This window comes from Saimiri boliviensis, chromosome 5 (assembly GCF_048565385.1).
Source record: "Saimiri boliviensis isolate mSaiBol1 chromosome 5, mSaiBol1.pri, whole genome shotgun sequence".
Lineage (NCBI taxonomy): Eukaryota > Metazoa > Chordata > Mammalia > Primates > Cebidae > Saimiri > Saimiri boliviensis.
The window spans coordinates 37,265,000-37,282,529 of record NC_133453.1 but is presented as its reverse complement, the minus strand read 5'-3'; the positions used below and the strand labels follow the sequence as shown (position 1 = coordinate 37,282,529).

At 38.2% G+C, this 17,530-nt stretch overlaps 1 protein-coding gene across 6 annotated transcripts in view; it reads right to left on the bottom strand.

Moving 5' to 3' along the window:
* Window positions 1-17,530, bottom strand: part of RAPH1 (Ras association (RalGDS/AF-6) and pleckstrin homology domains 1) — a 105,080-nt gene that overhangs the window by 16,234 nt on the left and 71,316 nt on the right. For 4 of the 6 annotated variants that reach the window (XM_074399209.1, XM_074399208.1, XM_074399210.1 and 1 more), the window contains 7 exons: window positions 17,251-17,372; window positions 15,264-15,329; window positions 14,235-14,378; window positions 13,234-13,344; window positions 7,697-7,795; window positions 6,933-7,053; window positions 3,617-3,759 (listed from right to left, as the gene is read on the bottom strand). In XM_074399209.1, coding sequence (XP_074255310.1) covers window positions 3,617-3,759; window positions 6,933-7,053; window positions 7,697-7,795; window positions 13,234-13,344; window positions 14,235-14,378; window positions 15,264-15,329; window positions 17,251-17,372 — 806 coding nt within the window. Of the gene's footprint in view, window positions 1-3; window positions 1,246-3,616; window positions 3,760-6,932; window positions 7,054-7,696; window positions 7,796-13,233; window positions 13,345-14,234; window positions 14,379-15,263; window positions 15,330-17,250; window positions 17,373-17,530 lie in introns of those variants that run through there. The other 2 variants (XM_039470266.2, XM_010336417.2) reach the window with 2 other exon arrangements.

The following is a 17,530-nucleotide window of genomic DNA, read 5'->3' as shown; positions in this document are numbered from 1 at the left end:
AAAAGGGAGTGGGAGAGAAAAAAACAACAAACAAAACAGTTACAGAGGTAAGCTTTGATTGCGTAAAACTAAAAACCAGGGGAGTCTGGGACATGCATGAAAAGGATGCAGAAGTTGGTGGTGATCATAAAGAGGCTAAAATCTGATTCTGTGGGCAAGAAGGAAACAGAAAATTTGTTTTACCCCACAGTAAAACAGCTAGACCATCTAATAATCTAGGAAAAATGTCCGGTTGCAAAAGCTGTTTGAATGGTGACAGGATGCATGACTTGTGACCTTGGCTGTCATGACTTTGACACAGCCTGCCCTACTGGAACCCTCTGTGGCAGGCCTCTGAGCACTGGACTTGCGAGGGGAGATGTGATGGCTCCAGTTCACCTTTCAGTCCATGACTGCATCCACATCAAGCAGATGCCATACTGGGTTTAGGAGGGCTTCCTGGTGGAATGAGGATGGCTTTTTGATGCTAGTAAGCTGACACAGGAGAGTATGAGAGTGCTGAGCAGGCGTGCACAGTCACACAGGAATGAGTAAGCTTGACACACACACTCGTATTCGTGTGAGACACTTGCATCCAACATGCACAGAAGTCCAGCAATGCAGGTAAAGGGGGGACATTCTTTACATTTGTTTTACTGGAAAATATATAAAGAAATGCTTTGTAAACATTACAGCAAAAGATTGTAAAAATATCATACAGAAAAAGCCAGAGGAAATTAACAGGAAGCTCTTGAAGGCTAGAATAAAGAAAATGTATCAAGAAATGGAAGCTAGCATTTGCTAACAATCAACCCATCTGGGTACCTCATGGCATTGCTGAAATGATCACATCTGGTGGTTTATTTCATGGAGCTAATCATGCATGATGGTGGTTCAGGTACTTTGAAAAGAGGAAAGGAGGACCCTTGTTGTTTTAAAATCTTTAGGTACATCTTTTAGGCTCTTTCAACAAACTTTGAGGATCCAAGATAAACCATTTGTTTTCAATTATGAATGACATCGAGAATGCATGGGTTAGTGAACTAGAAGGCTCATTACAGGGCTGAGTTCCAGTGGCCATCAGGACACTCACATGTTTAAAATTACACAAAAAGATAAAAGTATTAGTCTGTGAGGTTGGGTTACAGGCGACATCGAGGTTAACGTGTTTCCAGAGAACAACCCCTGACCTTAACTTGACCCTGTCTTGGCTGCTTCAGGGGTGCAGGCCTTAGCTGTGCTGGCCTTCTCACTTGGCACCTGAGACTGAGGTAACAGGAGAAGAACAGAGTGGTCATTACGGCTGATGGCAGGGTTCCTACTCTTCTGAAACTCTGTGCAATGACAGAGTTTGCTTCTTAATCACAGACCATTTTGTGTCTGTGATTTTGTTTTCCCTGGCCTTACACATAACTAGGTTCTATAACTTAAAATGAACATGGATCTCTCACATTAGTAATTTGGTAAGGCAAAGGGTTTTTCTTTAGCCATCTGAATTCTGTAAACCAACTTCTCGAGTACATTTTTAGAGTACTAGCTCCATCCAAATTGATTAAATGGGGGAAGGGAGAGAGAATTATTTCTTAGAAGTTTGAGTCTCTAGTAAGGGAGTTAAATAAATTCAGTGTTTTGAGACTGTAGATCATTAGAACCAATTCTCAAATGTTCATTTCTGAAGCAAAGGGCTTCAGTCCCACATGGTGCTGCTATACTAAGGCTTCCTCTACCCTGAGGGAGCCCAGTTAGTGAACTACATATGCGAATGAAGGAATAAAAGGAGGAAAAATGCCCATTTATTCTCATTCATGAATGTACCTGTATAAGTGATTAAGACCAAAAGCACCCCTCCACAAAAAAACCAAACAAATAAATAAAAACAATTATTAGTAAAAATAGTAAACCCCAGGGTGCCACTGGTTCCTCAATGATGGAGTGACCTCTTGCAAATTGAAATGGTGACTATAGCCAGGACACATCCTTGCCTACACAACTACAGAGGATGTTTGATAGAAGACCATGATGTCTTTCAAATGAACTCAAGAACCTATTTTTCTAATTATAGTCTTGCAATAAAATATACTCATCCTTCAGTCTCACTGAACAGTCTACTATGCAAGGCTCAGGAATCCAAAATTTTAAGGGGACTGATTTGAATTTAGTTTTCCACATAAAAGTATAATTAAAAAAAAAATCATCATTGGCCAAAGAAATGGCAAACGCATTAAAAAAAAAAAAAAGAATAGCTCTAAATAAATTAACCAATAAACAAACAACTGAGCTGAGTATGGTGGTTCATGCCTGTAATCCCAGCACTTCGGGAAGCCGAGGCTGGAGGATCGCTTGAGGATCGCTTGAGGCTAGGAGTTTGAGACAAGACCAGCCCAAGGCAAAATAGCCAGACCTTGTCTCTACCAAAAAATAAAAAATTACCCAGGCATGGTGGTGTGCACCTGTAGTCCTGACTACTTGGGAGGCTGAGGTGGGTGAGGAGGCTGAGGTGGGTGAGGAGGCTGAGGTGGGTGAGGAGGCTGAGGTGGGTGAGGAGGCTGAGGTGGGTGAGGAGGCTGAGGTGGGTGAGGAGGCTGAGGTGGGTGAGGAGGCTGAGGTGGGTGAGGAGGCTGAGGTGGGTGAGGAGGCTGAGGTGGGAGGATCACTTGAGCCCAGGAGGCTTAAGTGAGCTATGATAATACCACTGCATTCCAGCCTGGGCTATGAGAGAGGATGTTAAAGAAAGAAGGAGGGATGTGAAAGAAGAAAAAGAAGGGAGGGAAGGAGGAAAGAGAGAGAAGAAAGGGATGGAGGAAAGGAAAGGGAAGGAAGCAAGAAAGAGAAGGAAGGAAGGGAGGTAGGAAGGGAAGTGAGGGTTCGATGAAGTGAGAAAGGAAAGGGGGAAAGAAAGGAAAAGAAAACAGAAGAAAGAGAGAAAGAGGCCAGGCATGGTGGCTCACCCCTGTAATTCCAACACTTTGGGAGGCCAAGGTGGGCAAATCACGAGGTCGGGAGATGGAGACCATCCTGGCTAACATGGTGAAACCCCACGTCTATTAAAAATACAAAAATTAGCCAGGTGGGATGGTGCACGCCTGTAGTCCCAGCTATTGAGGAGGCTGAGGCAGGAGAATTGATTGAACCCGGTAGGTGGAGGGTGCAGTGAGTGAGATCACATCACTGCACGCCAGCCTGGCAACAGAGTGAGACTCTGTTTCAGAAAGAAAAAAAAAAAAAAAAAAAAAAAAAAGGAAAGAAAGGAGAGAAGAGGAGAGAACTGTAAACAGCTTCTCTAGAATTCAGGGCATTGCCATAGATGGTGTTTTGTCATCCAAATTGATTAAGGGTAAAAAGGAAGAAATTGTTATTTCTTAAAAATCTAAGCCACTGATAAACTGCCAAGATTTTTTTTTTTTTTTGAGATTTTACATTATGAGAGCCAATCTGTAAATATTCATTTCCAAGGGGAAGTGAAATCAACAGGTCTCTCTGAACTGTCTTTACTCATTAAAATTAGGAAGGCTGAAAATTAAGAAAGGAGCCTGAAATAAGGCCAAATAAGATACCCAATAGAGGTATAAGAGAACAATAATTTAAACCCAATAGAATACCACAGAATTTTCAACATAAATTAAAACGAGGTTGTTACCTTACTGGTCTCTTCCAACTGGGTGCCTCGTTTCCAGGCTTCAGAGAATATGGAGCTCACGATGCTCTGGGAACGGATGTGTCCTGCCGGCTGGGTGTCAGAAACTCCACTATCAGACTGATTGGAGTGATTTGACTGAGACTCTGTTTAAAATAGTTTTTAAAAAATAGGATTAAGAGAGTCAGCATTCTGACAGTATTAATATGTATGTGTAGTTAGATCTTTTACACAATGTCAAATGTTGTGTAGAACAGCACGAAGTTATTTTAATTCATTTCATCATAAACACAGCCAGTATTTTCTATCAGAAAACTTCCCTTACCTTGGAATAGGTTTTGAAATCTTAGATTAGTTTGAACTACTTTACCATGAGAGACTGATAATTATAATAAAAGATACACGTAACATTATTGGTATCCTGACACCTTGTTTTGCATGAAATCAACTCCAAACAATAAAAGCATTAATGAACCATCAGTAGGGGTCTCTCAATCATGTCTTCATTACATTGAGAATCAGACTTTCTAGGCTGGGCACAGTGGCTCACACCTGTAATTCCAGCACTTTGGAAGGCCAAGGTAGGCGGATCATGAGGTCAGAAGATGGAGACCATCCTGGCTGGCTAACATGGTGAAACCCCATCTCTACTAAAAATACAAAAAATTAGCTGCGCCGGTAGTCCCAGCTACTTGGGAGGCTGAGGCAGGAGAATCACTTGAACCTGGGAGGCAGAGTTGCAGTGAGCTGAGATCACACCGCTGCACTCCAGCCTGGGTGACAGAGTGAGATTCTGTCTCAAAAAAAAAAAAAAAAAAAAAAAAAAAAGAAAAAAAGAGGCTTTTTAATACCCCTGCCCTAATGCCACCCCAGAATTGTAACTTAGGAATTCAGATTTATACACGACAATTACTTCCTTTTTTTTCTAGCAACGAACAATACTTAGAATTTGACCCTCTAGTGGGAAGTGTGTTTCCTAGGGATTTAGGTATTGGCTGCATAGGCGGCAGCTGTACTGTATCCTGGCCTCCCGGCAAAGCACAAAAAAAAGTTTTGAGGGGAGTGGGGCCTGGTGGGAATGGCTGTGAGCATACAGCTTCTCTCTGCCGCCTGAGCTGAGGGACTAGCAAAATTATTTCTATGGATTCCAGATCAGGTAAGGTAACCATGTGGACACACCCAACTTGATGCCTGGTATCTAAAGGAAACTCAAATGTTAAAGCTGATTCCATCCAATCACTGTGATGGGTGGGTATCATGAGACTGTGATGTTAGGCACTTCAGCCAGTGTGGTCAAAGATAAGAGCCACAAAGAAATCTTAAACCCAAACTCCTTTGGATAAAGTTAAGATAATATCCTCAGGGGAAAAATATAAAGCAACATAAAATAAAACTTACTCGATTTTCTTCTTTCTTGATCACCCAATAGTGAGTCGTTTTAAAAAAGTTAAAACTTCACTAGCTTCATTTATCATCCCTTTTTAATATCTGCCTAATACTTTACACAATGTATATGAATGATGCTGGAGCAGGAAAAGGCAGTATACCTAACTACTTCATAAAATAATGTGTCAAAGCACTTAAGTGCTAGGTGAAATTTTTAAAAATACTCATCTTTTCTCAATCTTCTTTAATTTCCTTTTCTAAAATCCTACTTACTATATACTTTTACCTTGTCTTTCCTAACCTGTGTTCTGGGTGGTTGTTTTCCTCCCATTTTAATAAATATTTTGTTAGAATAGTTTTAGGTATTTGAATATTGGCCTTAATCACAGGGTTGCAGCAGTGTTTGTCAGGTTTCTCCACGGTGAAGTTACCCCTAATCCCCACTCCATAATCATTGGAAGCAAGTCACTAAGCACAGCCCACACTTGAAGAGTGAAGAGGTAAGCTCCACTTCCTTCAGGGCGAAGTGCCTACAGAAATCATTTAGAAATTTACACAGGACAGTTGTCTCCTCTTCCTCATTTATTTATTCAATTATTTATTTATATCAGTATAAAATGATCTGATATTTATGTCCATGGGTTACAATCCTATACTACATTACTTATTGTATTGCCCAAATTGTTCCAGCTTTGGCCTTTAGAGCTCTTTCAGACTGGCTCTTCTATGTATCCCTCTGACATAGTCTCATCCAGTTTGTTTTTTTTTTGAGACAGGGTTTCATTCTGTCACCCAGGCTGGAGTGCAGTGGTGTGATTATAGCTCACTGCAGCCTTGAACTCTTTTGGGCTTAAGCAATCCTCCTGCCTCAGCCTCCTGAGTTGCTAGGAATACGTGCGAAGTCTGGCTAATTTTTTTTAAAATGTTGTAGAGATGGAGTCTTGCTGTGTTCCCCAGGCTGGTTTTGAACTCCTGGGCTCAAGTGATCCTTCCACCTAGGACTCCCAAAACATTGGCATTACAGGCATGAGCCACTGTGTCTGGCCCCACTGTCATTTTTTAAGCATTCCCTTACTTCCTGGCATTATAAGATGCTCCAGGCTCATCTTCTATATATTCACTTCTGCAGCCCTATAATCAGCCATTTCTCTGAGAGCTCTGGTTTCTTTTTTTTTGAAGAATGGCATTAGAAACCATGATCTACTTAGCAGTATCCTTGGTCAAAATTTAGTAAAATGAAAAAACAAGAAGAAACTTCTGTGATCTGGGGACTAGATATTCTCATTGTTCCTGGGGTATCACTGCTTCTAGTTCTCTCAGTAGACAGAACTACAAAATGTCTGTGTATATATACATTCTAAATTTGTTTTAACTTAATATTTAGAGAAAAAATAGAGTCATACAGCTTTAAATATACTACTCTTAAACTTATTTCTTTCGTCACATACAATGCAGGAATTAAAAAATTCCCCTTTTAGATGACATGGATCTCATTCATGAAACATGTTGAATTGAAGGAAGATTTATCTTAAGAATGTAATCATAGCACACTTGTTTAAACGATGTGGGAATCTAAAGGAGGGCAGCTTCGTCATGGATTCTGAGTACAAAGACTCTTTCCAAGTAATGTTTTACCACAAATTATGCTTCAACAGTTTTCCAGCAGTATGTGTATTTTGAAGAAATTTTATAAATATAAACAACAAAACTAGCTTTAGAAGTCTCTATACTGATTTTCCATTTCAAATATATTTGTGAACTAGCCCATAATACTGTACCCTCTAACAATTTTTAAAAAGTCATCTATTTTAATTTAGAAATTGTATGGCTCTGGTTTTTCAAGAATCAAGCTGAAATTTCCAGGTCTACTATCGGTCTCTACAGAGACCTTCATATTAATAGCAAAAAAGTGCTTTGAAGCATTCTGAATTACCTGGGATGCTGGAAGAACTGGATCCTGATTTAATACTGGAGCTGGATAAGGAAGTCCAATCATAGGCTGACTCTGTTCTCTTCAAGGCTTCTTGGTAGTTCATATAGAGCTGCTTCCCATACTAAAAAGAAGACAGGAAATGATGACATCTAAACTTTACTGAGTATGATACAGAAGGATAAGGTAAAATGGGGGACATATTTCTGTTTACTGATTAATGGTCTGCATTAAAATTAATACCTATGATACTTCAAAAAATTCTTCTAATACCATAAATTATAATCTACTCTTATGTCTCCTCATTTTTAGAGGGGCAGCAAGAAATCAACACTTGATTCTGTTCATTATAAACATTAATTTTTTTCACCCCAAATTCTTTATCCAAGGCCAGCTTTTCAGCTCTTTTTAGGATACTGCTCCAAATGTGGTTGGTAAATGATCATTACTTCATTTAATTTTTCCAAAACTTACTTTACTTAGGCTAAACTCTCCTATGTAAGAATCATATAATGCATCCTCCAAAGCCAAAATAAATCACTTTGATACTACACAAGCTTTCACCAGCAGTATTATTCCATATATACCAAATGTTAAAAGTATATCCTTATAAACAGGGAAAAAAGCATTTAAAACATAAACCTTAGGCCTGAAAAAACTAGACACTGGCAAATCCATGAACATGAAATAATCAGAACTGTCATGACAATGAAAACTATATCATCAAACACCTCGTTATTCCATCATCAAATCAAAAGGAGACATGCCTTCGCAATGCGGATCCCATTGACCCACTGATGCAGTGTCCTCACGTCATCGCAACAAAGGTATTTGATATACTGAGATTTCTTCTGGATCTGTGGGTGCTGTAAGATTAAAGACAAAATCCCTTGAAGAACTAAAGAAAAACAAACTTTATCAAAGCTTAAACATATCCTGACAAGTTATAGGCCATTAGAGTGATGGCCAATACATTTATGCTTCTCACATGGCCATAAGGTCAAATAAAATAGCCCATAAGAATTTTAACAAAGTAAATGAGAAGGAAACTTGTGTAAAAATTTAGGTCAAGACGTCCAAGTTAAAATAGATCTTCACATGTTGGAAAATTCCCAAACATTCCTTCTATATTTCTTTGAGACGGAGTTTCGCTCTTGTTACCCAGGCTGGAGTGCAATGGCGCGATCTCGGCTCACCGCAACCTCCGCCTCCTGGGTTCAGGCAATTCTCCTGACTCAACCTCCTGAGTAGCTGGGATTACAGGCACGCACCACCATGCCCAGCTAATTTTTTGTATTTTTAGTAGAGACGGGGTTTCACCATGTTGACCAGGATGGTCTCGATCTCTTGACCTCGTGATCCGCCCGCCTCAGCCTCCCAAAGTGCTGGGATTACAGGCTTGAGCCACCGCGCCCAGCTTCCTTCTATATTTCAAAGAAACAAAGTTAATCAAGGTTAACAAAGTCCATAAAATTCTCCATCTACAAGATTATGAAAGAAAAAAAGTTTATTTCACTTTCAACCCACTGAAATTATGGGTGCAGAAGACTCCAAATCAGAGAGGGACTTTGACAAAACTTCATTGGTTGTCTAGAGGTGAGGTGAATTACTAGGCTGAGAACACCAAGCCTATGGCACAGCACCTGGGACAAGAGTCTACAGTCACACCTGTCACTGAGGTGGAGACAGGTGAGTACAGCAAGGCTGTTCAAAACTGCAGGGCTGCAGCATGTGCCTCCAGGGGACACACAGCTCTCAACAGCATCATCACATTTAATTTAGTTTTCACAACCCACTGCACTTCTCAGTTGAGGCTTGGCTGAGAGGTGACTGACTGAAACTTGGCTATAAAATGCAGGTGTTAGGAATATGCTTAAGGAATTTTAACACCACAGAGCCTCAACTACTAGGTCCTTGGAAAGAAAAGCCCTAAATGATACTTGTTCTGAATGTAATGACTTAGGATTACATCTTTTTTCAACTGTTCTGAAAACTAAAAAACTAATGGCTGTGTTTTGCCTGGAAAAAATTTAAAATTTGTCTTCAGCTATAAGAAAGAAAAAAAGGCTTTAAAAGAATTTAGTTTTCCAAAATTCCCCAATCACATTCATTTGTTGTGAAAATCCATGAGATCAATAAAATAAGTAATTTAAATATATTTTCAATGCAGCAAGAATAGATGGACACCATCAGAAGTCATATATCTATCTGCATTGTTAAAGATCAATCACTCTGGTCTACAATAAGAAAAAAAATTAAATCCATTAATTCTATTCTTTTCTTTGTTTTTCAGGGCTCAGCTCCTATAACATTTAATACCAAAACCAATTTTCTTGTTGAAGGTTATAGCCAGTTTTAAACAATAAACCCTCAACAGTAAGAAGTCAGCAAAATAATACGTAAGTCTTCCCTCCTGATAATATAGGTTCTCTCTTGGAATATGCTCCTTGTCCATGGTAAATTACATTATAATAAACCATCGTAATGATCTTGAAAAAGCAAAGGAGGACAGACAGAGAAGTATATATTCTTCTATAAAAGGAAGGAGGAGGATTTTACCTCATTCATTCATTCAACATATACTTATTGAGAACTATTTTCCGCAAACTATAGTTTGTGCAGAAGATAAATAGGCCAACTGAAAAGAGCTTTCTTAGTGTTGTCAATGAGGGTTTAAGAGACTGTTCTGCTTCATGGAGGCACTGCCTGCAGGGCAAGGTTCAGAGATCTTAGCAAGCTGCTTTAGATGGCTGGCAGCTACATTACCACCTACTCCCTTCATGGTGATTTGCAAACCATTCTTGACTGCATGGGTGTTCAACTGTAGCAGAAACCCTGAGAGTACATGTGTGCTTCTATGTGTTCTGTACAAAAATAGGGCTTTTTTTTTTAAACATCAACACAATATCTGGGAAAATCAAAGAGAAATTATCTTCCATCCTGTTCTCCTCATCTCTCTAACCCAGGAATACAGACAATATCCTGAAGAGTACTCTGGTGTAACTATTTGAGTCTTTTTAAGTCAAGTATCAGATAATTTGCTACTTTAAAATTCCTTTTAAAATCTCAAAAAAGTTTTCCATCCTCTCACATAATAAAGGCATTCATCACTTTCCGTATGGTCATCCAGGCTCTGTACAAGCACCTCTGCAGATTGTGTTTTGCTAATACATTATTTTATTAAAAGTGGCATTTACTGCACCCTTGCTATGTACCAGATGCTAGGTGAAGTATTTAATATACTTTATATTTTCATTCAATACTCACAAAACCCCTCTGATTTATGTATTATCTCCATGTTCCAAGAAGAAAGTAAGGCACAGAGTAAGATTAAAACAGCATTCAAAGTTACTTCCGGTAAGTGAAAGGTAGTACTAGAATTTGAACCAAGCAATCTCATCCCAGAGTGGATGCTTTTAACTACAATTTTTTTTTCTTTTTTGGGGGGCAGAAAGTGATTTATTTAGGCAGAGAAAGAGAAAAAGGAGAGGAAGAGAGAAAGCTTTCACAAGAGTGTATGGAACGGGACCCCAGAGGGGAATTAACTACTATTTCATACTACTACTCCCTTATTAAAATGTGTCCCCTTTGAATCTGCTACCTCTTCTCCTTTTTTTCCCCACAATATTATGCTGTCACTTTTAAAATTACACCAGGGTTAAGACGAAGTGTGGAGGAGACATTCATTGCTAAAAACCAGAAGCTCAACATGTGGATTCTTAATGAGTCCAGAGAATATAAAATGAAACTGCTCCCAAAACAGATGAATATCTATTAAGAAAGAAAGGTCAACATTCCATTTTTAAAATGATACTAACAGGTTGGGCATGGTTCCCTATGGCTATCTCTTCCTCCCCACTTCTTTCCTGGCAGAGCCTTACCTCTCACCTATATCCCACAGTGTGTGAATTCTGACTGCTGTAAGCCAACCACAGTAGTTTTATTCCCTTGTCAGTGATTGGCTTGTCAGCTGAAAATGTACTCTGGGCCAATAACTCTCAAAAGGAGGGTGGTTTACTAGCTCCTATGAAATAGTTCCTTCCTCTTATAAAAGACAAATACAGACAGCAATAGTCCCTTTTCTGCTGGCCGGATCTACATGTGACGCTGAGAACTGTACCAGCCATCTTGTGACTATGAGGTGAGTCAGCCTGAGAATAACCTGATATGCGAAAGTAGAATAAGGAAAGATGGAAAGCATTTGAATTTTCACTGACAACCTTGAGCCACTGAAATAATCAAACAACTCTTATTGTTTTCATGTATGGGAACTCCCAATAACTTTCTTTTATATGGATTATGCTTACTGATATTGAAGGAGTTAAAAATGTATCATCCTGGCATATTGACTATTTTAAGCTAAAAGACACTTGAAAAATAGCAAGTACAGAAGATCACTCTGACCTTCGTACTATTTCTTAAAAGCAAAAGATGAAATTACCATGAGAAAGATGCCTTCCCAATACTAGAAAGCCGTAATATCTTTCTCCTCAGGGACAAGAAGTTGAAACCAACAGAATTCTGTACAGGCCTTGTTAAAATAACGTGTATCTCTAAGCCTTCACATATAATTTAGTTGTTTCTTCACAAACTATTCTTTGTCCAATCCAGTATACAAGTAACTGACTCTAACTGCTTCTTTGAGTCTTCATTTCTTTATAAGGGCTTCCATACCATGTAAAATTTCTATTATGTTTTTCTCCTGTTGACCTCTCTTATGTCAATTTAATTTATGTGCCCAGTAAGGACCCTAAGAGGATGGAAGTGAAGTTTTTCCACCCCAGCAATATTTACATTAGAAATTAAAACTAAGAAAAAATTAAACTACAATAATATACAGGCTAGGCCAGGCACAGTGGCTCACGCCTATAGTCCCAGCACTTTGGGAGGCCAAGGGGGCAGATCACCTGAGGCCAGGAGTTCCAGACCAGCCTGGCCAACACAGTGAAACCCTGTCTCTACTAAAAATACAAAAATTAGCTGGGCATTGGTGGTGGTGAGTGCCTGTGACCACAATTACTTGGGAGGCTGAAGCAGGAGTATTGCCTGGGAGGCGGAGGTTGCAGTGAGCAGAGGTGGTGCCACTGCACTCCAGGCTGGGCAACAGAGCAAGACTCAGCCTCAAAAACAAACAAACAAACAAACCCCAAAAAGAATAATACACAGGCTGAGTGCACGGGTGCAGTGGCAGTGGCTCACGCCTGTAATCTCAGCACTTTAGCAGGCTGATCACTTGAGGCCAGGAGTTCGAGACCAGCCTGACAAACATGGCAAAACCCCATCTCTCCTAAAAATACAAAAATTAACTGGGTGTGGTGGCATGTGCCAGCAGTCCCAGCTACTTGGGGGACTGAGCTCAGAGGATTGCTGAAGCCTGAGAAGTCAATGCTACAATAAGCTGTGACTGTGCCACTGCACCACAGCCTGGGTGACAGAGCAAGACCCTGGTCTCCAAAAAAAAAAGTTGCCATTATAATATACTGAAAACATACTAAATTTTATCAAAGCAATCAAAACTCCAAAATCCTAAAATCCTAAACAAATGGCAGTTCCCAAACTTAAGTGACAATTCTCAGAGCAAGCTGAAATGATACAAACACATAGACCTAAGTCATTACCAAGGAATTACAAAGATGAGCCAATGAGAATAAAATTATTTCTATAATTTTCTTGAATTTTTGTGTATCATTTTTATCAATGTTCTAATAGATCACTACAAATTTGCTTAAAATGTCAGTTCTTCTCAAAAGTACAGATATAATCAGTGTAAGAAGTACAAAAGCTTCAATAAAGAAGAAAAAAGGAATCCTCTCCAAAAACAGCTCAGATAGATCGCAATACATGCTTGGGCTATCGTGATTATAGTTCAGGGGAAAAAAAAAGAGACAAGAATTATTTCTGGACCAGATGACAGCTAGTTTGATTTGAACTTGGACACAGTGCCCTCTGATGGTTTGCTGAATAAGTACAGGAAAAGAACTAAAGCACATTTATGACCTACATTCAGCTCTGTTCCTAAAATAAGCCTGCTGTTAAATGAGAATCTCAAATTTATATTCAAATATATTTTGTATTTTACAACTCAAAGCTTACAATTCACTCCTTACCCAGAGATAACTGGCTCCGGGTCTGCTGTGATACAGCACATGCTTCTTTTCCTTACCGCACTTCGCCATTCCTTTTTAAACTTCAAGAATAAAGCAAAAGCAGTATAATTGATGGAATCCAAACAATTCTAAAATGGCCAATAATCTGCTCTATGTCTAACATCAATTAAAATTCCTAAAAAGAGATGCATGCTTACCTTTAGCACCAGACAATAGTCTGTAGGTGCTTTATATTTGTTCCGATAGTCCTGGCCATAATAAACATTAACATGATCCAGCTGGAGAAAGCACACCAGGTCCCGAGAGACCTAAGATCAAAACACCAAAAAGACCAAATAAATAATAATGTGCAAACAAGCAAATATACCTGGGTAACAGTTTCTAGTTAAGAATCAAAACTTTACTTTTACTAATACTGAATAAAAATTATTGCTATTTTACATAAGACAATGAGATGCTCCATAAATGTTTCTTCTTTAATCATCAACATAATAAAAAAGGTGGACCAATTTACTTACTGTTTTGTCATTCACAAGGAACACTAACTTGTTTGGGAGTGTTGTCATTTTAAAGATATTATCAATATAGCCTAGTATATTAAAAGCAATATAGTATAATAGAACTCTCTGGAAAGAACAAGGAAATATCAAGTCTTTCAATGCCCATAATGCATATGTCAAGTACAATGATTCACAACTGGGGAGTTTCTTCACCACTTAAATAAGGGCAACAATGTATGCTCATAGGATTGTTGTGAAGACTAGATGAGAAAATACTGTAAAAAAGTTTAAAACAGTCCTGGTACCCAATAAGCACCGAAGTAACAGCTACCCAAGGATGGCCCTTAGCAGAAGCATATTACCCAATCAAGATCAAAAAACTTGTAATCCCAGAGAGCTGAGCTGTTCTTCTCAAACAAAAATAAACAAAACTACTCTAGGAAGAGTCCCCAAAAACAATAAATAAAACTATGATTTCAAACTTGGTAAAGAGAAGTGAGATAGGCCCAACTAGTGACCAGAGAAGAAAGAACTTTCAGGTTTCCTCTTCTTCATAACAGTAATAAACAAAGCAATATTTTGTGTCTTCCATGAACTGAAACAAATCATAGCCTGGGTTCACCTTGTCAGCATACTCAATACAAATTAAAAGCAATTAGCATAATGAGGAAGTTCAAATTCCAACAGAAGGGACACACCTTTGCTTTTCCTTTAGGGACATAGTAGATACCAGATGCTCGCAAGAGAAAATAACGCTTTTTCCAGGACTTCTTGCCATCATCTTTCAACCAAAGGACTCCTTCAATTTCTGGTACAGTTACAGAACTTCCACAAAAACATTCCTAAAACAACAAGATGATTTGGAAAGACTTATGATAGCTGAATTCTCACAACAAAGTTGTGTTTAATCCTGTGAAATGCATGACAGTTATTAAACAAATGGTTTTATATTAAAACTAAGCTGCTAATTTAACTTCAATTAGAAATTCCTGGCCAGGTGCTGTGGCTCACATCTGTAATCCCAGCACTTTGGGAGGCGAAGGCGGGCAGATCACGAGGTCAGGAGTTCGAGACCAGCCTGGCAAACATGGTAAAACTCCATCTCTACTAAAAATACAAAAAATAGCTGGCCATGGTGGTGGGCACCTATAATCCCAGTTACTTGGGAGGTTGAGGCAGAAGAATCGTTTGAACCTGGGAGGCAGATGTTGCAGTGAGCTGAGATTGTGCCATTGTATTCTAGCCTGGGCGACAGGGTAAGACTCTGTCTCAAAAAAAAAAAAAAAATTAATCCTAGGTTGAAAGGACTATAAACACTCAAAATTCTAAATTCTGAACACTAGGCTCTGATAAAAATCTAATATTAAAGAAATAAATCATGTATTTGTGAAAGAAAAAAGAAATCCTCAGAAAACACTAATACAGGACATTTGGGTCCAAATTAATTTCTTTCTCCTCAAAGTACTGAAAAATTAGAAATTATAAGGAGGATTTTTACTTAACTGCAGCTAGTATCACTATGAAAACTGAATGCTGATCATCACTTTCCTAATTGCCTTGCTGGTAAGTAAGGGTTTATTTAAGTTTTCAAGTATACTGACTTCTTTGATTTTAGTTCTCTAAAATCAGCCAAAAATTCAGTTACGGTTTTCCAAAAGATGATCATGATAAAAAAGGTACTTAATATTTTAATTTTAAAATGTGCAGGAAAATGGGGGGTGTCATACCTCCAAGAGGACTTCTTTGTTTCTATCTGCCATCTCAGCTGTTTCCTTTTTCCCCAAAAGATAATTCTGGAAAAACAAATATATGAAAGGGACGTGTTGGGGAGGAAAAAAAAGTTAAAGGATAAATCCAGTCTGTTATTCCCTTGGCACAGATGTATGCATGTTTTCTTCTAGAAAAATAGCAACTCTAATTTCTGTTGGTATAGAGTAGAATAATGAGGGTACTCCTTTGAAAAGTTACCTGTATATGGGCATCATCACTAAAATGCTTAACACAGGTTCCTCCTTGCCTGTCCACTTGTCATATAAACTGCCCTCACCCAGACGTGAGATGATATTACATTCAACAGCTGGCAAATATGTTTTGGGGTATCTAATGAAAGCTATATTTAAAGAATCTGAAAGTACAAGTAAGACAAATTTCCTTAAAATATACTGATCTAGATGTAGAAAATTTGTTTTCTGGCCTTTTAAGAAGAAATCCCAAATTCTCTGGGACTATAATAATCTCATTGACTTGACTCAACTGAAAATCTGAATTCTAATCATTAGTACACAGTCATCCCTTGTTGTACATAGGACATTGATTCCAGGACCTCCCCTGTATATCAAAATCCACTGATGCTTAAGTCCCTTATAAAAATGGAGTCATATTTGCATATAACCTACGCACATTCTCCCTTGTACTTTAAATCATCTCTAGATTACTTGTAATATCTAATACAGTGCCTACACATCACTTAATTTGCATGAATTCCATGCAGTACTCAAATGTGTGGCATATTCAAATTTTGTTTTTTTTGGAACTTGGAATTATTTTTCTGAATATTTTAGATCTGCAGTTGGGTGAATCTACAAATGCAGAACCCACAGATACAGAGAGCTGACTGTAATTATTTTTTGTAATTGCCTACAAAAAGATCTGGTGATACCCCCAAATACATATTCTTCACTAAGACATCCAGAAGAGTGTCATGATTAAGGCATCTGAAGCATAACTATGTAATACCTTTAACACTACTGTTATTTTTCCTCGTTATTACTTTTTACTGTGGAGTTCTTGTTTTTCCTTACCTACTGAGTTTTGTAAAATGTCTAGGTATTGGGAACTATTAACTCAAACATTATTTTGGAACAAGGAAAGATGTCAAATAAATCAAAGTAACATTTATTAGAATGTGGAGCCAACTGGTAATCAAAGTTACTGGGATGTTTAAAAAAATAATTCCAAAAGAAAGTTGTCAACTGGATAAATGGCTAGAGCAGAGAAGTACTTTTCTTTGATGAGATGACAAACTCAACAAATAAATAGCTGGGTTCAACACAGCTCTGGATTACAGAGCCAAAAGACCTGGTAACTCGCTAGAGCTATACTTCTGCTTCCAAAACGGCTCACCCCATCTGGCTCTGGAGGACTGGGAACCTCTTTGGGGTCTAACACATGGGCACCAACCAACTTTCCACCTCAGTAGTAGTAGCAGTAGCGGTAGTAGTTGTAAATGCTCCTATAGGATTTTGTAAATGCTCCACCATCACTGTTTTAGAACTGTCATCAGACATGTGGACTCTAATCACCAGCTATAACAGGTAAAAAGAAAAGTAAAAGAACACTGAAAAATGGCATTCTAGAAAAGGCACTTGTCTAATACCAAACAAAATTTGGATTAATGTATCTGTATGTAAATTAAAACAATGACTTTATTATGCAAAAATATAGGCTAAAAATCAGACATCAAATAACCTGTTTAAATAAATTTAAAGCATTTTAAAAATATAACAAATCAGGTTATAATGTTATAATTATTCTTTTAGGAGAATTTAGAACCACAAAATTACTTCTTTTATAACACATGTTACCCACAAAAAATAATACCGATCCAACCAGATGGCTGCCAGTCTTTTAACTCTATGAACTTAGCAGTAATCAAATAAAATAGGACACACACATATTTATAAATCCTGACCTCTGTAAGTTGTTTGGTCTTACCTGTGGGTTTTTGAAAAGTGCATATTTTTCTATACGCTCCATAAATATAAGCTTGTTTTGGCTATCTCTTGTCCAATTAAGAAGATTTTCAACCAAGTTTTCATGGTCTTCAAAGATTCTCTCTGTCCCAAAATAAAATATCCATATTTTGTAGTATTCATTAGAATTGCATGAAAGACATGAAATTTTGTGAGCTAGTTAACCTCAGAACCACAGAATCTTAACCAGCATTACAGCCCCTAGAATTATCTGGTCTTCCCTAATTTTCCAAAGAAATATG